General features: G+C 38.0%; 1 protein-coding gene across 1 annotated transcript; it reads right to left on the reverse strand.

The window, feature by feature from the left end:
• Positions 1 to 13,172: 13,172 nt before the first annotated feature.
• LOC141634277 (chaperone protein ClpB4, mitochondrial-like) lies at positions 13,173 to 24,062 on the reverse strand. Its single transcript, XM_074446500.1, has 10 exons — positions 23,558 to 24,062; positions 19,802 to 20,020; positions 19,168 to 19,402; positions 18,545 to 18,740; positions 18,003 to 18,057; positions 17,705 to 17,855; positions 16,456 to 16,764; positions 15,928 to 16,193; positions 14,736 to 15,665; positions 13,173 to 13,935 (listed from the first exon to the last, which is right to left on the reverse strand). The coding sequence occupies exons 1-10, from the start codon at positions 23,825 to 23,827 to the stop codon at positions 13,624 to 13,626; spliced, it is 2,943 nt and encodes a 980-aa protein (XP_074302601.1). The 5' UTR covers positions 23,828 to 24,062; the 3' UTR covers positions 13,173 to 13,623.
• Positions 24,063 to 24,443: the final 381 nt, after the last annotated feature.

Consider the following 24,443-nt stretch of genomic DNA (forward strand, 5'->3'; position numbering starts at 1 on the left):
TTCCCCAAACCAATAGAGTTCATATACCCAACCTTCGGTTTACCCCTTAAGTTGAACTTACTTTAGGCCTCCTTCCCGTCAATGCTTTCCTTAGGGCCCCACACCCTAGCACAATCCTTATATATCCTTTAGGTCTTAACCTTAGCTCCTATGCACCTCCGGAAGCATCTCGTGAAGAAGTCCCAGGTATGGTCTCTTCTTATGGCTGGCGAGCCTCCTTACGTAGTCTAATGGACTTTAAACGACCCTCCCCGATAGTCGACAGAATCTAAAATGTTCCCGACGACAGGTCCTTGGCTCAGACCCCTTGAGCCGCCTCGCGTCGCCATAGTCGTCAGGTTGTAATCTTCGATTGACCTGATGGCTATACTTTGACTTTCGCCTTGTCCAAGCCTCAGTCAAAGTGGGGGCTCTGTAGATACCTCATTTCTGCACCTCCCGCAAACCACCCGGTGATGATTGGGCCGCATGTTTGGTACGCGGAACGATTGGTGACAGTTCGTAAGATTATCGTCAAGTGATTGCTTAAATATTAATGTCTACCTCTTAGTTGTCATCTACGTCCCGATACGGTCGTTTTGACAGTAATTAGAGTACATTCGAGTCGGGCCTAAAACCGTCTCCATTTTCTCGATAACCGTTAAAACCCGAGTCGAATGTTCGGAATGTTAGGATATTTCTATTCCATATTTCACAAATTTTATCTTTTAGTAAGTAAATTCCCGTAATATTCATATAAGATATTAAGGAAATCGAATTATTTCGTCCTACCATAACTCAAACACGGAAATCTTTCTTCTGCAGGAGGAAACCACTTGGGAATAGACGCAGTGGCTGCTGCGCCTCTTCCCAGGCCCTTTTCTGCATGTTTCTCGTATCTTTTTTCATATCTTTTCGAGATTCACTTCCAAAGAGTCTCCGAAACCCTAATTCCGTCACGTGATTAGTATAAATAGGAGCCTTCGCTCCTCATATTTCCCACGCGAGTGTCCGCCCTTCTCTTCTCCCTTTGCATTCTAGACTTTGTTCTTACTTTTGGCGTCTACGTGCTTGAACTTTCGACCACGTAAGCTCGGATCCTTCTGAGTACCAGCCTCCCCGTTTGCATGATCGACCAATTTGACCAACTACACTCAATCAACTTAATTACTTAATCGTTTTCCTCTTACGAGGGCACTTTCTTTGCATTCGCGTCGAGCATCACTAATCGATATCTTAGTCCTTCTCGTTTCGTCAACATGTAAGTCTGAGGGTGTATAATCCTTATTTATTTATTGTATTTTAATTATTGTACCACAATTGTAAGATTTATGTCGAAAACACCATTAAAACCGATTTCTAAAACCGTGCTTTAAAACTCTTTTTTACGGATTTCCAGTAGATAGACGTCGAGAAAAGACGCAGCAGAATCGCCGCGCCTATTCGAAGGAGCGCAGCACTCGCCGCGCCCTTCGTGAGGCCGCCGCGGTTCCCGCTTCTTTTCTTCTTCCTCCGTCCTCTGTAATTCGTGCTTGTTTGTTTCCCTTTGTTTATTTCGTTGATTCTTCATTACAATAGCATAATAATTCACATGTATATCATTAATCATCATCATTAACATGCTTTAATCATCACAAATCCGACTTAAATCCCGAGTAATCCAATATTTGCGGGTTTTCGTCATTAGATTCAATTCCGGGTTGTAGAGATTCAATTTGTTCATATTGAGTTTCTGGAATTCGTCTTTGATATAGTTTTCATCTGCTTATTCATGTGTTCGTCGCATATTTGTCATCAATCCATCGTATCTAACGTAGTTAACTGATTTAATTCGTAGGACTCATTAATATTTTTCACTTCTGTCATTATTCCACCATGTAAATAATCCGTTTGCATCCGTCTCATTCATGTTTTACTGTTTTTATGACCCATTCATATGTTAAATAACATGTTAATCACTTTCATCCGAGTAAATAATTTAATTGATCATTAAAATCACCAATTGACATTAACGGCTTGCAATTACGCTTCACATGCCTAATCGAGCCAAGGAATGACGCAGCGTCTGCCGCGCTTATTCAAAAAGACGCACTCTGCCTGCTACTGTTCTCGGCCGAGTTCGTCTCGAACTCCGTTTTCGCTTTGACGTAGTTTAATTAACGTACGTATTAATTAACTATTAACCGTAATATCGCTAATTCCTGTTCGTTAATTTATTCTTTTATCTTTTTTTCTCCAATTATCCGTTTTAAAGGTATTTTCGACATAAATCGCCTATCCCAATGTAATTATTGTAATTTTCATTATTGTAATTTATAATTATTGTATTTCTTTTATTGCTTGTATGTTTCACATGTAAATGAGCATTAAATCCTACTTCGACCAAATTGTATGCTAATTACGTGTCAACCGACTTAGTTAATTTTCACATGTTAGGATTAATCTATGGATGTTGCATTGCATGCATATAGCCGACGATATATCAAGTACGAATAACTTCCCTAATCATTAGTAGAGGCCGCTATCGAGGCGGGTGGGATTAGGTGTTCGATCAAAAGAGCTTCCTAATATGTACCCTCACCCCTTACTCCAGATATCTGTGAACACCCGTATTCATTGGCATCCACGAGAGTCATTCTAGACATAGAATGCTAAGGGTAACGATTGCCTAGTGTTCATGTCTTTACTTTGTGTCTTGACATGACATGAGGTACTCGAACGGTTCCAATTTCCCATAAAAATTGGTGGCGACTCCATACAAAATGCAAACGCTTGTTTCCCAAGCGCCCCCGTGGCCCCCGCTGTCCACATTCATATGTATATGTTGTATGAAGAATGTGGTGGAAATGGATGAATTGATTGGAAAAGATGGAGTGACAATTGCACGAGAATATGAATTTTGTGATTATGAATATGTTTAGGTGACGAAGTGTATTTGTAATATTGTTGTATTAGTAACATGGAAATAGGATTTGTAATGTATGAGTATGTTTTGTTTACGAAAAGTGATAGAATAAAAGCATGTGGGTAAGTCATGATTGACAAGTTAAATAAATTATTTGCATGATGAATGTTGTTGCTTTGCTTTCGAAAATAGTAACATGTGATTGGGACTACTGGTTTTATGAGTATTGGGTTGTTTTTGTTTACCATGTTGTCGTTTAAGTTGTTTGGAGGTAAAATTAAGTAGTTATGTTTTTCGATTGTAAAGAGGTTGTCTTTAAACTGTTATAACTTGAGATGTATAAATGATTTTAATGTGATTCCAATTGGAGGTGATAGCTTGTTCTTTTACGATTCTAACGATAGGTCACACGCCCGAATCGACCAAGAAATGAGTGAGTTATGGCTAGTTTACGAAAACTGGACAGTGCTGAGAAATGCGTAGGTACTCGATCGAGTAGGCTTGGTACTCGATCGAGTAGGCGGCACTCGATCGAGTACGTTAGTTACTCGATCGAGTAGCCCTGGTGATTTGTTTTACATGCTTTTGATCTTCACCTACTCGATCGAGTAAGTCCCTTACTCGATCGAGTGGCCTGTACTCGATCTAGTGACCCCTGTTTTGGGTCATATGCCTATCTTTTGACTTCGTTGCATATTATGTTTAATTCAAAGGTGTTATTTTGCTTCTTTGTGCATTATTTTACATGTATGTTGGTCTTGACGCGTAAGTTACCCAATCTTGTTGTGTAGTGAGTGGCACCTGTGGTGAGTATGAATTCGGTGGGAGGACATGAGTTATATGTGGTTGCGATAGATAGTGGAAAAAGAAAAGGAAGATCGTTATAGCTTAATTGAGACATAGAGCATGTTTTCTGAGATGAGATGAGATGAGTGATATGATTGTGTATTGAGTAACGTAAAAGTAAGTGAATATGGGCAAGGGATGATGTGAGTCTAAGGAACGTGAGAATGAAAGGATTGAGAGTAAGGATGTGGATAGTGGCAACTTGAGATGTGTAAAGAATTATGGAGGGATATGGTTAGGAGTCGTGTGGGTTAAGAATATACATAGTGAAAGTTCGTTTTAAAGGGGTTGAGAAGAGTGGTATATAGTGAACTTTGTGGAGACATGTCGCGAGGTGGATTTGTAGACAGTGAGTGAGTTTGGGAGATTTGGTGTATTAAGAGGTGAAACTATTGTGGGATTTCCTTGGACAATTAGCGGTATGAAAGGAATTTTGATTTCTAGAGATGTAAAAAGGGAGATGCAATTGTTGAACATTAAACGTTGATTTTATGGATAGATTAGTGGCAAGTGTGAGTGATAGCATTATAAGAGAAGATCCATGGTAAGAAAGAGTGAGATGATATCGATATAAAATAATGAGATGTGAGTCTTGGAGCAATGGGAAAGTAACCGGAACACTAAAAAGTTAGGTAGAAGTGATAAGGAGTTGAATAGTTAATTGGTTTTGTCAAGTGTAAAAGTAAAGAATGAGGGGAGTAAAACTAGGAAAATGTTGACCGGAGTTATGTGACATAAAAGTAAGGAATCGTCGAGATGTATGATACTATCAAGAGTAAGTAAATTAATGGTTATACAGAAGTTTCAGGACAACATGATTAATCATGAGTTTCGAGGAATTAAGGGAGTAAGAAGTTGGTAGAATATCTGCATGATATGAGATTTTGGTGGTGAGTCGGGTGACTATACAATTAAGAATAGTATTGGGAAGAATGTTGAGGTAATGTTGTTGATGGATTTGATGTTCGTTATTTGGGATGTTAAACACAGATAGGAAAGAAATCGTGATGTTTAGAGATGAGTGTACGAGGTTTGATGCCCGAACAGTGGTAGTGTTATGGTTTGCGACTAGTGGTTAAGGGTGATGGTATATTAGAAAGGTAACAATTCTAATGAGGTTGATTTTGTAGAGGCCGGATTGATATGTATGGTTGTAAGGAAGTATAAGATGTGGTCAGATGAGGCGGGTGCTAATAGTTGAATAGTAATGGTATGGTTATACTTGGCCTGAGGTGATGGTTATGCGAATGGGGGAATATGTTATGAGGGGCATATGAGTTAAGCTTGGGCGACAGGTAACCTTTATCGAGTGGTAACTTACGTGATCAGGACTGACTAGGTGGATGTGTTTACGGGTCTATGATGTGTATAAATGTTTGTGCGAGGTTCTGACCTCACGGGAAGTGGTATGGTGTGATAGTTATAAAGCTGTTATCTAAATGTTCTGTGATATATGTTGGACACGGTAATTTAATTGAATGATATTCAAAAATTAATCATTTGATTGATCTGGCATGACTGGTTATACTTGTATGTATTCATGATATATGTTATTCCGTGATGTGGTAAGGGGATGATGTTCATGAGGTTATTATCTGTTTAATTCATATAATATGTTGCTTTGTGATTTAGTAAAGTGGATTTGAGTAAGTTTTTCTTGTCCGAGAAGTCATGTTGAGTCAGTGCTTATGGGATAGTGTAAGTTGTGATGACTATCGATGTGGTTGTGGTGCCTCGGGTGGTGATCCGGGCACGGTATTTAATGTTGTGATGCGGGTATTTTCGCACTGCGGTGTGGCTGTTGGTGGCGGTGTTGCGATGCCGTCACCGGTTGTGGTGGAGTAGGCGGGATGTTTATGATTCGAGTTTCGAAAGTACATACCAATTATACATAAATTGTTGTTTTGTCTCGATGTGGCTTCGTGAGTTTCAGTTTATACAGATAGACAGTTATTTTGTTTATTGATGTTTCTTACCAGTTAAGTTTTGGAATGAGGGTAGAGTATGATATGAAAGAGAGTTGTATATGTTTTCGTTGTTGTCATGGTATAGTGACATTCTGTTGATGGGACATAGTTGTGAGAAGTTGTTACAGTAATTTTGATCTTGTTTTAAGATGAGGCATCGGTAGTCATAGTCATGGCAAGTGATTCGTGGAACATGTGTTGTAATGATCTGAAAGCGGCAGGTGGTTCATAATCTTTTGTTGAGATAGTGAGTGCAGGGTATTGGGATTTGGTGTCATGTTAAGTTATTTATGAGTTTTGTGGTAATGAAAGAAAAGAACTTGAGGAGCTAGTGTGAGTGTACGTAACAAGTGTGGATTGTGAGTTATGCTTTTGACGATGGGAGTTTTATATAGTTTAGATAGAGAGGTATGTCATATTGCGGTAATGTGGAAAAGTTGAAGTTTTGGATTAAGCTAAAGATTTTGAGGTACAGGTTAGGAGTGTGACGAGTGAATTGAAGTATGAGAATTATTTAAGTAAGAGAGCCTTGGATATATGCATGACGAGTGCTTAGAGTATAGGTGGTTATCTATGACATGTGATGGTGATGAGAATAATGAGAAGATATAACTAAGGATATAGTATTAGTGAGTTACGAGGACGTAACATTTATCTTAAGAGGAGTAAGATGCGATAAAAGAGATTTTGATAGTTGTGCATATGGTAGTATATTCACAGTAGAGTGTTGGTGTAGCATAAAGAATGAAGTTGTATATTTTGTGGTTGATATTGTTAAAAGGCCATGGCCGTGCTTGTAGTAGTGTGATGTTTAGGAGTGTGAGAATATTTCACTAATGTTGACAGTTGGATGATGAGGTTATGAGTGTGAGTAAACTTCGAGGACGAAGTTCCTTTTAAGGGTGGTAGAATGTAACATTCCGTTTGATGTCTATGAGTGTCTTGATTTTGGATTTGGTAGTGGATGATATATTATGGAGCTAGCAGCGTTAGAGGATGGTAGTTGGTAGTGTATGGAGTTAGTGTCAGGAGAGTTTATCATGTAGTTGATACGACATCGTGAGCGATGTGGGGAGGTAGGAATAGTTGGTGGAGTTGGTGTTAAGGGTTCATGGTTTCATGTTTTATAAGTTGGGGTTTTGTTTTGAGTTCTTAGTAGCTTTGTTGCGCCTTGACCAAGTTAGTATGTTTGTTTTTATGTATGGGTTGAACTTCGGGGACGAAGTTCTTTTTAAGGAGGGAAGACTGTAATACTACGTATTTATGAGTCTCTGGGTACTCTATCGAGTAGGCCTTACTCTGTCGAGTAAGGGTGAGTTGCAGTTTAAAATAGTTTCTGACCTGTTGGGTACTCGATCGAGTAACGTGGATACTCGATCGAGTAAGGGGGCACTCGATCGAGTACCTTAGCTACTCGATCGAGTCGCCGGTTTACGGGGGATGATTTCTCGGGTTTTGTTAATAATGCGATTTGAGTATATATTACTTCCGTCATTGTTCTTTAAACACTTTTTAAAACCTAATTACTGTGAAAAGAGAAATAAAACTACGTCATTCGCTTTAATCGCATTGTTGGCAAATCCCGGAGCTTGGAAGATCGGATTTTACCTTTCTTGATACCTTTGTGATCCTTGCGTCGAGGGTAAGACCTACGTACCATTTTTATAATGTTTCCTTAAAGTTGGTTAAACCCTAATATGGGGATTTGGGGGTTTTGTTGTTTTGTATGATTGGTAGTGATTATATGTTTGTATGTTAGGAGGAGGATTCGTAGAGAAAGCGTTTTGATATCAGCTGTGAGATCGTCTAATTGTGTTGTGCTTTCCAGGTAGGGTTTCCCTACTCAGTATTAGTCCCATAATGCATTATTGGTGTTTTGTAATTGCTGATTATTATCGTATTGGTTTTATGACGGTTGTTGATTGATTGTTGTTGATGGTTGTGATTGTTTGTCTCTGGTTCTCGAGATGCGTTCTCGGCTGAGTGGGGTCACTTGCGGGAGTGGCTTCACGCCCTAGTTTCGCCCTTCGTGGAACCCGCCACGGAAGGGGATGTGCACATTAATGGGACAGGGTTATCGCTCGGTATGATGAGCGGGGATTTGGTGGGTACGGCTGCGGTCCCCCACTAGCAGGGCTGGTCCAGTGGACAGTCGGAGACGGAGATTGATTGGTGAGGGTGATTGTGTGTGACTGTTTGAGCTGTGTTGTTTACTGTACTGTTGGTTATATAAATTGTGTGATTAGTACTGACCCGTTTAATGTTTTAAAATCGTGGTGATCCATTCGGGGTGGTGGCGATTATTGAGCGGAGTATGATATGACGCGTATGGGATAGCCGGGATGAGTCATCACGTGGCGCTTAAAAGTCTTCCGCCGTGTCGACGGTGTTTTGTAGCTTTGATAGTTTTAGCAGTAGACCGTCTGAGAACCTTGTATTTCAGTTTATCAGTTTTGGTTTTGATCATGTAATCACTTAAACTATGTTTACTTTTAAAGTACGTTTCTTTATTGTCTTATGATTATCATTGCCTCGGGTAACCGAGATGGTAGCACTTCCATGCCTTAAGTGGTACTAGTAAGGCACTTGGAGTATGTGGGTGTTACAAAACGTATTTTGTCTTTTAGGCGAGAGAAAAATAGCTTTGGAACATAATAGAATATAAACGACTCTATTTGGTGGCCCGTGCATCGCACGGGCATTAAATCTAGTATATATATAAAAGAGGCTTTTTTCAGGCAATTATAGAAACTCCAAATTTGCTAAAACACTATTCTTTTTTTTATAATTTTTATTTTAAATAAGAGTAAATTGATAATTTATACCTACTATAATTCACTTTTTCAAATCTTATACCTAAGATAATTTTCTTTTAAAACTTATACCAAAAAACTTGTTTTCTTCCAAACTTAATACCAAACCTCAAAAAAAGACCTGAAAAGACGGATTTACCCTTAATAATTAACCCATCCCCACTACTTTCCCACAATATCAATCCTTAAATCTCTCAACAACCACACACCCTACAACCCATCACCACGATCCTCCTCCCATCACCACCGCCGGCATTGGGCTCCACCGCAAATGCCCTCCCGCGGCAAACCGCATCGCCACCCAATTAAACACCCAGAATCGCCCTATATCCCGCCGAACTCCAATCCCTAACCACCACCTTCTACCCAATAAAATCTTTTTTTCTTAAACACCCAGAATCGCTCTATATCTCGCCAAACTCCAATCCTTAACCACCGCCTTCTACCCAATAAAATATTTTTTACCATCGAAATCATTCCCCCCATACTTAAATATATCAGATTTGACAGTCGTATTAAGGATAAGGAAGGGCTTTAGGTGGTGGGATAACATTTTTTTCTTTTTCTCATGAGGTTAGTTGTGATTTTAGGTTTGTAGTGTAGATGGGTGATAGGAGTTTGAGTTTGGGGCGAGGTTATGAGTACTGAGTCCGTTGTTGGTGTTTAATGGGGTGGCACAAGAAGGGTCTGTCAGCGGTAGGACATGTGTGGTGACAGCCCGACACCGATGGCGGACTGGTGGTGCCGGCAAGGAGAGGAGATCAGCCGTGGTGATGGTGGTGGGGTTGAAGTGGTGGAGGAGAGAGGTTATGACTTAGGATTAATGTTATGAGAAAATGGTGGTGATGATAATTACTAGGGATAAAATAGTCAATTCATATCACTTTTTTGTGATTTGGTATCAAGTAAGGGAAAAAATAAGATTATTGGTATAAGTTTTGAAAGAAAATTATCTTAGGTATAAGCTTTGAAAAAGTGTGTTATAGTAGGTATAAGTTATCAATTTACCCTTTAAATAATTATCTTATCAAATCTAATTTAATCGAGTTAATATTTTATCGCAATTGGATTTGTAGTATGCTTCTTTATAGATAGAGTTCAAATTGTGCATTAAATCTAACTTGGCATTATAAATACTTACAAAAGGCAATTTTATTAGTCGTCTAGATCATTCCTTTTTTTTTTTTCCCTATTTAGCCTTCTAAATCATGCCTTTTTTTCCCTATATTATCTTTATCAATATGACTATAGTAATTGTTTTACAATATATTCATCATACAATTATATTGGAACTGATATTTATTTTTGTATGTTTTATTTCAGGAGCATTTCGTCTTTTGCGATGGAACTGGCAACAGAAGGCTTGGCCTTGGACGAACAAGAAAACAAATTGATTAGTTATTGTTGATATCATCATTACAAGAGGAAGAGAATAATGTCAAAACAAATCTCATTCAAGCAGACCCTTCATCATGGAAATAATATGACCAACACAAATGCTTTGTATTAGATAGGCTTACAATTGTCATTATAATTACTTATTGTATTATAAAACTTTTAAGCATATTACCATTCTACTTGAAGACATGTAGCTACTCTAATTTAATAAACCTCACGGAATAACTGCTTTACAAACCCCATGCCTTCTCTAAGATATAAAGTGAAAAGACTAAAAACTACTGTATATCAAAACAGTAAACCATAAAATGAAACCATAATAAGAATCGATAGAAGATAATAACATAATTTGTACCTAAATTTTGCATACTCTTCACCCTATTTTTATTGTCCCTCTTTATTATTTTAAGAAGGATTCCTTCGTAGTTTATTTAACAATGTAACTTGACTGTCATCTAAAGAATCTACTTTATTTTTTCTTCTTCATGGGACGAGTGTACTTTATATTCACAAATTTGTTTATCAATAAAGAAAATTTAAGTTATTTTTCATGTCTAACATCATTCTATGAATAAACGGCTTAAGATTAGTGATTTTGTTTGTCCAAAATCACCGTGTAGGCGTCTGCTTCTTAGAATACTTCCATATACTCTTTAACTGATGTCTCGACTCCTTGAATGTGTGATTTTGTCATTTTTTACTACTTTCAGCTCAATAAGGATTTCCGTATTTCAGGCTCAACTTTGCCGGGAAAAGAAATCAGGGAATATTTATGCCATGAAGAAGTTGAAGAAATCCGAAATGCTTAACAGAGGACAGATAATTCCTCTTTGCTTGTGAATGTCAATGCAACTAAACTATGTGTTTTAGTTGAAGGCAACTTAATTATGGATTATTGTTTTATTGAGTTATTTCATGAAAAAACATTACGTACTTGCTTTTTTATCATCGTAGATAAGTAAGTTGATTCGCGTAGCGATATATATTTTCTTCGACGGTATTTGTTAATCTCTTTAATTTTTCCTTTTTTGATAGATAGATGAATTCGAGTAGGAAGCAAAAAGTAATAAAGATAATTAAGTATACTCGGATTGGATTCTTAGAGATATAATTTTACAAGTCACTGAATATGAGTCGAACACATATGGAAGATGTGAGAGATAGGATGAAAAAAACTCAAATTAATCAACCACATAAAAAAAATCAGTTCAAATATAGAAGGCCAACACCACCAAAAATATGCTAGCATAATGTATGAAAGGTTGGAACTGATTCAGATTTGTATAATACTAATGTTGTGGTTAGTCTTATAGTTATTCTACCCAACTTAATAATATAAAGAGTTTTTTGTTTTTTACCACCTATTGAGTTCTAAAGTTTACAAATTACCACCTATTGAGTCCATCTTTACCAATAACCACCTAGTTTTTTGCTTTTTACCACCTATTTTGCATTACGTTGACGGGTTTTCTTATTTATCGTCTTCGCTCATATTTTATCGACTCTCTATTATTTACAATGACCAAACTACCCTTACCATATATTATAACACACATCCACCCTCTCCCTCTCCCTCTCCCTCATACACTTCTATAATCAGTCGACCTCCAACCCCAATCTAATTGAAGTTCATCTATCTAGGGTTCATCATTTTTCTGGGCAATTTAAGGCAAGTTCTCCCTCTTTTTCTTCTTGATTCTTGGTTATTATACTAAAGTTTCTCATTTTTAAACTTTAGGACTCAATAGGTGGTAAAAAACAAAAAACTCTAATATAAATATGATAATTATCTATAGCTTAATATAATACTCCCTCTGTCCTGCTCATTTGTTCATCTTTGGTTTAGAGTTTAAACCAAGAAGAATTGTCCATCAAAGACATTCCTAAAATATAAAGTTTAACAATTGACTGAGATAAAAAAAAAATGGAGTAGGTAAACAAATAATCGAGACGGAGGGAATAATATATGAGAAGAGGATTATATGGCCTAATATAGCATGATGTTTATCTATAGTTTACTTATTTATTATTATAATTATTATCCTGTGTGAAAAAGTTGGACTCGATATCTAATTTCCCTTGAAATTTTAGTAAAGATATGAGATAAAGCCTATAAGATACATAGAGGAGTAATTTCTAAATGAAACTAATTAAAGGTCGATGCTGTCTGTATGTTTTATCTCCATAATCTTGCATTTGGAATGTTTGACGACTTTGTTCATATAGCCTCAACACCAAATTTGTTAATATGACTCCTTATAAACTACACAATAAATTAACATGGTAGTATAAATACATTTAGGGGGTGTTTGTTTGGCTCTCTTGGAATGGATTGGAATGGATTTGCTCCATTCCAATGTTTGGTTACTTCTACCATTGATATCAAACTTCATTCCACCCTTGTACAATTTTAAGATGAACCAAACAAGTTTATGAAGGAATGGATTTAAAACTCATACCATTATGGATTCATATTCCAATCCATTCCATTCCATGCCAATGAACCAAACACCCCCTTAATAGTTTGAGGTGAATTTATAATATGCAACTTTATAATTGTAAGACGTGTACAAAATTTGCTTCCAACATATTTCAGGCATCAAAAGATTAAAATAAATTTGATGTCATGCTCAACTCTAGATGGAGAAATCTCCTTCAATAATAATTAAGGCAAGTTGATGAAATATTCATCCAAAATTTGCTAATTTCATTTGCATAAAAATCAATACTTGATAAATAAATGAGAATCTTACCGATGACAATATTCAATTTTGATGTTAATACACAACTTAACATTAAAATGACCAATTTTACACATAAAAATAAATAGCGCCACATTTAAATAGAATATTTTTAAATATCGTGCAACGCACGGGTATGAAATCTAGTTAATAATAAAAACAACTCAGTTGTATAATGTTACCCAATAATCATGAATACGTATTGAAATATGAAATTCATTAAAATTAAGAAGAAAAATACCTATTTCGATCTCTTTGAAAGTGTACATCTAGGATTTTAATAGACGATTGAAAATGATTGTAACTCCAAAGTTTTGATTCTAATCACACTCAATTGTAAATTTAGAGTGATTTGTGAAGAATTGATATGGAGATAATCATATTTATAATTACAATACAACGTTTGAAGCGAAGATTAAAGAGCAAATTTAATTATTTGGGGGAAAAAAATTAATTATTTGGGGAAGGATCAACTATTTGGGGAAGAAGATTGTTTTGAGATTTGGGAAATGGAACTCAGTTCTGGTTTCTGCAATAATGCTTCATTTCTTTTTTTTTTTTTTACATTTAATCATATGACTATATGAGTAATGGCAAGATTTGGGCCCCAAAATTTTGAGGCCTACCACCATTGCACATAGGGCGCCATGGGTTAGACAGGCTCGACAAATAGCACACCTTTAAGCTAACATGTAAGCACAATGTCACCACCACTTCTTCCACCAAGAGCAATCTTTTAGAACAGTGTTACGCTCAAAAACACTTCATCAGAGCAACTACCACACCACTGCAACCGTCTCTAAACCGCATCAAAAGTTGAAACCAAAACTAGCGCTAAAACAATGTCTATTAAAGACTCGAGTTTCCTGGCATACTAACTCCCCTGAAAATCAACATAAAAACATAACCATGACTGATATCCTTCGACACATCTACTATGTACTGAGGAATGAGGATGGTGGTCACGAGCAGGACTAGTTATTGGCAACCAGTGCCTCTTCAACAGCGCTGTTGTCAAGTTTTTTGATGACCAGCTTGTTTTGTGGAGGAAGGTCTTTACCCAAGGGTGCTGTTCCCACATCAACAATTATAGTCTCCTCTTCCATGAAATCTCCCCTCAACACTCCCATAGCAACTTCGTTCTCAACCATCTGTTGTATCACCCGCTTCACTGGCCGGGCCCCATAGTTAAGGTCAAACCCTAATGTTGCAAGGAGCTCAACCGCTTCCCTTGTGTACTGGAGATCAATCTTCTTCTGCTTCAGCCTACCTTTTACCCTCTCCATCTGCAAGTAAGACGTCCACAATATGGATCAAAGCATTAATAACAACCCTCATTTAACTATACATAGAACTTCAGGCCTAGCAAAAGGGTTTTCTGGAATTTGTTTAGATCTGTCATTATGAGTAGGATCATTGCGGATGCACCTCACTGGATCGGACGGGTCACCATCGTCTTCGGGTCAGTGGATACATGTCTGATCAAAGGGTCACTGACTCATTGTGGTAATTATATTTTTTTTGTTTCAAGTTAGTCACTCAGACCCATATCGAGATATTGTTTTGATAGGGTCTATGCAAGCCCAAGTCTACTGGTTGTTCCTTTTGGGTTCGGGTAGACTCAGCTAGATCTACTCTCACAAACCTAGTGCAAAGTTTGGAAACTCTTAGGGCAATAGCAATGGGGAATTATAAGGGGTTTCATATCATATAAGGAGCTCCTTAACCATTGAGCTACACAATAAGGAGCTGCTTATATGAAACCGGCTCTAAAGTAAGAAACCAGTTTCATGTTATAAAATGGAGAGGGAAAAGGAGAACCACATAAAAAAGTATGAAACGTTTACCATTGAGAAGAAATAAGAAGTTTTATAATTAATGATTTGTGTTGATTTGTCAATGTCTGTAGTATGGAACTATAAGCATTGCTATTGCCCTTATATCCCAATTCCCAGCCCATATGGATAATTAGATTAGTCTACCAAAAATGGTCCCATAAAGAATGTGTGCAATGACAAAATAAACAGTTTCATAGATGGATGATATAAACACTACTCCATAATGGTACTGGTTTTGCTTTTTTTACCTGTAACTCGATAATTCTGCTGATTTCCCTGGAATCCAGAGGCTGGAAAACGATGTATTCGTCAACACGATTCATGAACTCTGGTCGGAATGTCTGCCTAGCCAACTCTATAATCTGCCTCTTCATCATATCATAAACTGCATCCTTAGAATTCCGTGTATCCCTTAATGTTTCCAAGATATAGTGGGAACCAATATTAGAGGTCATAATCACCACACAATTGGTAAAACTAACGGTTCTTCCCTGAGCATCAGTTATGCGCCCATCATCCAATAGTTGTAACAAGATGTTAAACACATCATGATGAGCTTTCTCAATCTCATCAAATAAGACGACTGAGTAAGGTCTTCGCGCAACCACCTCAGTGAGCTGTCCACCTTCCTCATATCCAACATAGCCAGGTGGCGCACCAACAAGTCTGGAAACTGCATGCTTCTCCATGTACTCGCTCATGTCTATTCGGACAAGAGCATTTTCAGTATTAAACAGGTAACCAGCCAAAGCTTTCCCAAGCTCAGTCTTTCCCACACCAGTTGGGCCCATAAACATGAAGCTTGCAATGGGCCGATTCGGATCCGACAGTCCGGCTCGTGAACGGCGAATGGCATCAGCCACAGACTTGACAGCCATGTCCTGTCCAATAACCCTTTTGTGAAGTACATCTTCTAAAAAGACCAGTTTCTCTCTCTCTGACTGCTGTAGGTTTGATAAAGGTATTCCAGTCCACTTGCTCACAATTTCGGCAATGTCTACATCAGTTACTTCTTCTCGAAGTAACGATTTACCAGCCTCGCGATATTCAGACAGGTTCTTTTCAGCTTCTTCCAACTGGCGTTGAAGGGTCATCAAGGTTCCATATTTTAGCTCGGCAGCACGACTGAGGTTATAATCGCGTTCGGCAGCTTCCATTTCAAGATTGACTCTGTCAATCTGAAAAGTAATAGCACCAATAGTAAAGATACATCACACGATTCTACACCCCAATAACAAGAAGTCTCTTGTAAGGTAGTTTTACCTAGAAAATTCTAATACAATATGGAATAATTACTTACCAACAACTCCCTCCTTTTTTTCCATTTAACCCAATTTGCTATTTTTTGTGAGCGACATAGTATACGGTATACACTATAAACTTAAAAACCACCATATTAAGAACAAACAATATTTTAAACTTGAGGGTGAAAGTAGATACCTCTTCTTTGATGGATCGAATCCGATTCATGAGAACCTTCTCACTTTCCCATTGGTCATTCAGCTCTTTCTGTTTATCCTTGAACGAATCTAGATCACTTTCCAACTTGTGGAGCCGCTCTTTAGATGCTTTATCAGTGTCGTTTTTCAGAGATAGTTTCTCCATCTCTAACTTTAACACTGCTCTATCAACCTCATCTAGTTCTGTAGGCTTAGAAGTGATCTCCATCTTCAACTTTGCAGCAGCTTCATCAACAAGATCAATGGCTGCCACGTACCAGAAATAAATTGAGACAAAGCTAAACATAACCAAAAAAGTTTTTTAATAAGACGATTTAAGCCAGTATCCCTTTTTTTTTCCCTTGAAACCGCTCCTTTTAGCGGCTTATTACCCCATTGATTGCACTCTCTTTAAACCTTAGATCATATTTCTCACTAATTGTATATGCAAAACCCTCTTACATGAGACTAAAAAAGTTATGCATTAGAACATTGTTGGAGATCAGCATAGGCACAGAATAAAATGAACCTTTATCGGGTAAGAACCTCTCGGTTATGTAACGATCTGAAAGCACAGCAGCTGAGACAAGAGCACCGTCAGATATCTTAACACCATGATGCAGTTCGTAGCGCTCACGTAACCCACGGAGAATTGAAACTGTGTCCTCCACAGAAGGCTGGCCACAAAATACTTGCTGAAACCTACGTTCAAGAGCAGGATCCTTTTCTATGTATTTCCTGTACTCATTTAAAGTAGTTGCTCCTATACAACGGAGCTCTCCCCTACCAAGCATTGGCTTCAACAAGTTACCAGCATCCATTGCACCGCCAGTAGCTCCTGCAGATAAGTTCTACATAATAAGGTGTATTTTACATAATAGATATAGTATTAATTAAGGAACACCAAGGGAGTGATGTTCATGTACAAAAGATATTATAGAGATGGCGCCCATCTACAAAACGACACATTGGGTGACAGCCACAGACAAAAAGACACCCTAAATGGGATCAGACTGACAGATGGATAAATACACACTCAAACTATCATGCAAAATCTTATCAAAAAAAAAAGACAAGGCAAGCTTCAATTTGGCTGAAGCATATGGCTCCAAATATATAATATAACATCTACAAAAATGAAACCAGAACGTTTGGGAAGTACAAGTTTGAAACCATGTCATTCTTAGTCATCAGAAGTTGGAAAAAAAAATTGAAACCTGCATACAGCAATTTATTTTCAGCTATCAAGATTCCACATGGAATTTCCCATCTACTGCTAGAAAGAAATGTATGACACATTGACACTCGAAAAAAAACATGCAAGAGTATCTTGTGCACAAGGCATTCTAGGCAGGGGATTTGAATCTCCAAAATATATATTATTCTCACAGAAACCATTATAAATCCGATCTTCGTATTGATATGAAGAGGCAATATAATCAAAAATACGGTTGTTCTGTTCAATCTAAGTACAGCAGCACATTTAACATTTAAACCCTTTACCCGAATACCAAATGCCCATCAACCCACTAACTTGCAAAGGTAACTACCCGTCTACCCCTTTTAATTTTGTATAAAGCCACTCACTGTCTCGAGAATTTAGACATGGTGAAATTCAGTGTATTTCGCGGCTCCTCCAAACAGGATCAAAACAGATGCAAATCGATAGAGGAAAGTTATTAAAAACATAAATGTGGACACATAACAAATGCAGATTTTATTTGAAAAGTATCAAACTTAAACGCCTTAAACATAATGCTACCAAGCTAGAAACAAACCTGCTCCCACAACAGTATGAATCTCATCTATAAACAGAATGATTTGCCCATTAGAAGCACTAACTTCTTTAAGTACAGCTTTAAGCCTTTCCTCAAAATCACCACGAAATTTAGCCCCAGCCAGTAACGCTCCCATGTCCAAAGAAATTAACTGAATTCAAATTGACAAAAATAACCATTAACATCCCAAAAAGTATAGAGTAATCGAATTAACAAAACAGTACAATTAAGAACTTCAAGGGCAAGCCTAAGTAAAGCAGACACTAATGTCACTTGTGGAAGTGTAGTAGAAACACACCTTTCGATTCATCAAGGGCTCAGGGACATCCCCACGAATAATACGTTGCGCTAACCTGCAAAGCAAAAGTAACATCAAATCACCAATTGCTAGAGAGTGCAAGACAAATACATCCATATATATCCAACCATCAACAAAAATAGAGTCACAACGAGAAAATTAATTATCTAGCGTACTCGATAGTCTAAGAGCAACTAGCTATTAATATCACACAGTGCCTCAGTTACAGACCATTAATTCATCTAACCGTGTCAGGTTAGCAGACGTTCATCCTGCTATAGACAAAGATCAGAACAGAAGGATAAATACTCAGATGGCATGATTGTCAGGCCATGAAGTGTCAAAAAATGATAAAATATGCTCTCAACACGATCTAAAATTTTTCATTTAATCAATCTAGATAGAAAATAGCACAAAGGATTGGGAAACAGGTCACTGAAATGGAACTAGAATTAGTCTTCCAAAGAATCTCAGATAATTTACCACGCAAAAAGACTACATGATGCATTGTAGTCCATGTAACCAAGTCTCAGAGACCTTACCCTTCAGCAATAGCTGTTTTGCCGACTCCGGGATCGCCAATAATAACAGGATTGTTCTTGGTTCTTCTTGACAAAATTTGAATGCAACGCCGTATTTCATCATCTCTCCCAATAACAGGATCAACTTTACCACGTCTGGCTAACTCAGTTAGGTCGCTTCCATACTTCTCCAGAGCTTGGTATTTCCCTTCCGGGTCTATAAGCAAGAAAGAGACAATTAAGACAGCCAGCTACTTCTCAAAAAAGAAACTATGGCCCTATTAGAGCCTACGAAACTCACAGAAATAAGAAATTTAAGCAATAGCCAAGAGTCCAGGACATACCTAGAACATGTCATTCTAAGTCATCGAAAAGTTGTGAAAATTTTGAAACCATTGGTTCTAACAAATATAAAACATGCATACAGCAATTACATTTCAGCTATCAAGATTCCACGGGAATTGCCTAGCACTTGGAAGAGGAGTATGGCACTTGACCAATAACACGTAAGCCTGTCTTGTGAACAAGGCGTTCTAGAAAGGGGCCTAGAATACCCGAAATATACAGGTGAAAATTAAAAGATTATGTTCTCAACGCAAATTATGATTTAAAGAATGGGAATACAGTATAATAGAAAAACTTACTCTGATCTGTTACTCTCTGGCTTCCACGAACAGCTTGAACGGCATCCTTGAGATCCTTCTCAGTATGGTTGAATTTTTGGAACAGCTGTCCGCCAAACCTTTGATCTGAATGGGATGCCAACACCAAGTGCTCCACTGACAAAAAATCATCTCGCATTTCCTTTTTGTGCTTTCGAGCTCTTTCTATGAGAGAGCTGACGTTTGAGCCAAGGACAGGTCCACTAGTGTCACTTACCTGCAATACCGAAAGTAACCTTGTTCTCTCAATCATGGGAGCAATAATTATAATGATAGTACATGAAAACAAAGAAGCTAGATAGCATCACTCCTGGACATAAGAGACAACTGATGGACCACCACGCTCCTGAGTATAAAATCCTATCCGCTGAGTGTAAGCAACATAGCTCATACGTCCTGTGCTTCCTTTTCACATGATATAAGTGTCGTTTGATGCAATTTTTAACACAATTTTAGTTAGGTTCTCAATCAGCCTCTGCGTCAAGGTCAGGCCGCATACTTCTGACTCCTTACATTTCGCCATATACGAGATGTCCTTCAGGCCAGGGTAATATTGTGTTGTTACTGACCATAAGTCCACAATAATATCATTTTTTCTGGAGCAGTTGTATCATACCTTGGGCTGCTTTGAAATAAAATCATCTATAGCTTGCAAAACTGATGAATTGTCAAGTCCAGCCTGTGTTAAGATTCTTCGAGCTAAACCATCCTTCTGCTCCAAAAGGGCCTTCATCAGGTGTTCAGTTTCTACAATTTGCTGTTTGCTCTCCCGGGCAGCTTCTACAGCCCCGACAATACCCTCAAATGCCATTTCAGTATATTCTGTTTGATTAATCTGGCAGAAATAAACATTTGAAACAAATTACAAGAAGCACAAACAAACATTTTCATTAATCTTCGAACTTGGAAATTATAGAACAAAATGATATAGAGCGATGAAGAATGTATGAGGGGGTCATGAGGGAAATTATCGAAATATTACTCCCAAATGAGGGTAACTGATACAATTCTGATGGCACTACTAATTAAATTAATTTAGTGCACTGCCAGGGATCGAACACGGGTTCGAATTAGTGGTAGCTGATGCAATTAGGAGTAGTTAGGATGGAATAAAACTAATCAAAAGATTAGATTTCATTAGTTAGATTATTATCTTTTAGTTGTCAGATTAATTTATTGTTTTCTATTTCATTTAGGAGTCTTTTACTGTTAGCAAATTAGGGCTATTTAAGCTAGAGTTGTACGTTATTCTAAATCATTGAAAGTTAATAAAAATTCCAGAAAAACGATCAAGGTTGATCAGAAAATTCAGATTTGAGAAAGTACTTCAAATCTTTGATTTAAGTTAAATAGGTCTTTAACTTAAGCACCCATTGTTCGAGATATAGGTCTATTTCGAGCAAATATCTCATTGACTTGAAGTCTAATCTGACTTTTAGTCAAATATCTCTACGGAATCAACTTGTCCCTCGATTATACGAGTCACGAGTTCGATCCCTAGCACAAAAATCGTCTTTTTATTTTATTCGCTTCCGCATTCGTATCATATGGTATCAGAGCTTCGGCTCTTGATTTCCTTAAATCTAGATGGTCCTAAGTGCGTCAAAGCCAACTTGTTAGTTGAATTTCTGATTGCGATTGGAGTTCAAGGGTTAAACTCGGGCAGGAAGTTTGAGGATTAATCGGTTTTGATTACTCATCCTAGGAGCACGGTTATAGACCAAAAAAAAAAAAAAAATTACTATTCACGTGGTACTGTTCACCAGGGGGAAAAACATGTCGGGATTTTTCTCGTTTGAAAGCAGCTATGAGGAGAATGTTATGTTTGTTCCGACATTGCCTCCTATTTTTGATGATTATATTGATGAGGAAACAGTTGAGGAGGTTGATGCTGAAGTTATTCTCGTGCAAGGAGGGTGGAGGGGTGGAAAGCACGGGTGGAGACGGCACAAGAGGGTTATAAATGATTACTATGGTTGCAAATTCATAGAGATTGAAGATGATGAGTTGAAGAGGAAATTAATGATTTGCCCAAATAACTTCCCGTTCTTCTTCATCAATTTTGCATCTGAATTTGCTAGGATTGTATTCGATCCAGGGGAATTCTAGGGTTCTAAGAATCGGGACGATTCTTTTGAAGAAAGGGAGTATGATACAATTCTGATGGCACTACTAATTAAATTAATTTAGTGCATCACAGTGGATCGAACACGGGTTCGAATTAGTGGTAGTCGATGCAATTAGGAGTAGTTAGGATGGAATAAAACTAATCAAAAGATTAGATTTCATTAGTTAGATTATTATCTTTTAGTTGTCGATTAGTTTATTGTTTTCTATTTCATTTAGGAGTCTTTTTCTTTGTTAGCAAATTAGGGCTATTTAAGCTAGAGTTGTACGTTATTCTAAATCATTGAAAGTTAATAAAAATTCCAGAAAAACGATCAAGGTTGATCAGAAAATTCAGATTTGAGAAAGTACTTCAAATCTTTGATTTAAGTTAAATAGGTCTTTAACTTAAGCACCCATTGTTCGAGATATAGGTCTATTTCGAGCAAATATCTCATTGACTCGAAGTCTAATCTGACTTTTAGTCAAATATCTCTACGGAATCAACTTGTCCCTCGATTATACGAGTCACGAGTTTGATCCCTAGCACAAAAATCGTCTTTTTATTTTATTCGCTTCCGCATTCGTATCAGTAACACTATAGCCTAACGATATTTCCTTCCTCTAGCCACCACCACCACCACTACCTCCCACTTTCTTTGTATGTTTCCTCTATTACCTCACAATAGTTACCCCAAATCCAAACAAACCTTTAGCCATTAGGAGTATACCCCCACAAAATTGCAAAGTACTGCGGACCTCATTGAAGCGCCTAGCCCTCAGTCCCCTTACCTACAAACAATATAGCATCAAAATATTGTGTACACACTTACGAAGTAATTCACTCTCCGCAAGCACTAGCCCAATTATAAGAACTCTCATGTCAAACAAATATGGACTCACCTGAAAGTACCATCATTGCTCTCCTGCCTTCAATTAGTTTTAGGAGCGCACTCGAGCACCAAAAGCATAAGGAATGCTAAGATCTATTCAACAAAATGCAACCACCTCATAAATACATCCTCCCATATTATTTGGTCAATTGCTTGACTACACTAGCACAACCCTCAAGAAAACAAGTCTATATACTGAAATCACACATGGTCGAATGTTACAAGTGTTTAACCACATTAAGCACCCAAAAATCTAGTATAACATACCTCATTTTGTAACACTCAGCCATCATTGACTAAACTTATCTTAAAAGGAAGCTCAACCATTTCACATACATAAGGTCGATGCACTTAGCGAAATTGTTTTTCTTTCTAAAAAGCTACCAATCTTCTTCATTTTCGACCAAGAGCTTCATCATCAAAACATAATAGATTACCAAACAATAGGCATACTACCTTCTCCCTAGTAGATTGTAGATTACCACTTAAGTTCAAGTTAAGACAAACATTAATCCCTTTAAAAATGCAGCCCTAGTAGTACTACATAAGATTGCATATCAGCGTTGCACTCGAATCCAAACATAATTCAACCCAAACTACAAAAACTGTGAACTTTACAGGTTCATACTACAGAATCAGGCTGCTGTATTACTCATTATTCGGAAGGTCACAAAAGAATATCATGATCATTTCACAACTAGCTCGATTCAACTTGTAATACTTCAGACTTCGGCTATACTTGCTGAGTTGCTTCCCTGTATACTGAGCAAAATACTCGCTCCGTCTTATTATTTTCTTCCCATTTCTCCTCCCGTAATTTGAACAGAGGGGAGAAAACAAGTCGGACAGAATACATAGTTAACAACTTCGTCTTCGTTCCTTCTAAAAAATCCTAGTTAGCGAACTAGTCCGCCCCTTAGAATTTTCGATCAATGTTTTAACCCGTAACTTCAAATTCTACCTCCGCCATTGCCCAATTATTGTCATTACCAAAATATTACATCGTCCAATTAATTGTTTACATTTCCTTAAAATACCTCTCAAAAATACTCCCTCCGTCTTACTCATTTCTTTACCTTTTATTTTCGGGTCGAGGTAACCAAATACTCCCTCTGTCCCGGTCATTTGTTGTCCTTTTCCATTTTGGGGTGTCTCAATCATTTGTTGTCTATTTTAGGATTGCGAACAATTTGATCATTCATACTCAATTTCATCCACATGTCATTTAGTAATTGGTCATTTCCTCTTTCCTTGGTCTTTGTGCCAAAACGAAAGGACAACAAATGATCGGGACGGAGGGAGTATAACAGATAAACAAATAATTGAGATGTAAAAGATAAACAAATAATTGAGACGGAAGGAATATAACGAACCTGGCCAGAACTAGGAGCGGCGGAGTGAGCGGAGAAAAACCGGCGGCCCATCAACGAGGACGCCGGCCATAGGCCCAGCCCAACACCATTGACGGAAGCGGACGCATTGGGCATATATAAAGGCCCATTAGGGGTCCGGCCTACCGCGGCGGAGGAGAAAGAGGGTGCGGTGGTGGAGGAAGAGGAAGGTCTGACGGCGGTAGTGAAGGCGGCGTAGGCTGATCGAGTGAGTCGTCTGGTGGTTGCTGCAGCGGCACGTGCGACGGCCATTGGAGTGTATTAATTAGTTTGTTTTTCTCCGTCTTAACCACTAGTCGAACGCCTTTTTGAGTGGGGTGTGTGAATTGATGAGAGTGAGAAGATTGTGTGTACCGTGTATGTTTATGTTTGAAGTTGAAGGAAGGAGAAGGAAGCTTGGAGAAGGGGAAATTTATAGTGCTAGTGCCGTCGTGGTGGTCTTATGAAATATGAACCCCTGCCGCTTGCCGTACCTTCTAGTTTGGAATGAGCCAAATGTTTGTTTGGTTCATAACTTCATATCCATACCTCAAAACTAGGGATGTCAGTGAGACGGATTTTGGCGGGTCTCGCTCCATACCCGTCCCACTTGGGATGAATGCGGGTAATGATTTAATGGGTCGTGGGGGTGGGGATGGGTTTTAAAAGTGTCATTCGTCGCGGGTCGTGGGGCGGATGCGGGTATCACATGAGACTCGTCCCATACCCACCCCGCCCCACACCCGCTCCACCCGCCCCACCCCGCATGTTCTCGCTCCGCTTATACCCGCCTTACTCATAAACCTACACAAATCTTATCTATATTAATACAAAAGACAATACCTAATCCTTATCGCGCCACGTCACGTCACTAATGCAATTTTTTTTT

The sequence above is a fragment of the Silene latifolia genome, chromosome Y (genome assembly GCF_048544455.1).
Source record: "Silene latifolia isolate original U9 population chromosome Y, ASM4854445v1, whole genome shotgun sequence".
Classification (NCBI taxonomy): domain Eukaryota; kingdom Viridiplantae; phylum Streptophyta; class Magnoliopsida; order Caryophyllales; family Caryophyllaceae; genus Silene; species Silene latifolia.

Excerpts from the sequence above, each read along its gene's own strand:
- LOC141634277 (XM_074446500.1), bottom strand. The coding sequence starts at position 23,827 with ATGGCCGTCGCACGTGCCGCTGCAGCAACCACCAGACGACTCACTCGA. Across the intron at positions 20,021-23,557 it reads CCGCTCCTAGTTCTGGCCAG|ATTAATCAAACAGAATATAC; the intron begins GTTCGTTATATT and ends TATTTCTGCCAG. Across the intron at positions 18,058-18,544 it reads AAAACAGCTATTGCTGAAGG|GTTAGCGCAACGTATTATTC; the intron begins GTAAGGTCTCTG and ends TTTGCTTTGCAG.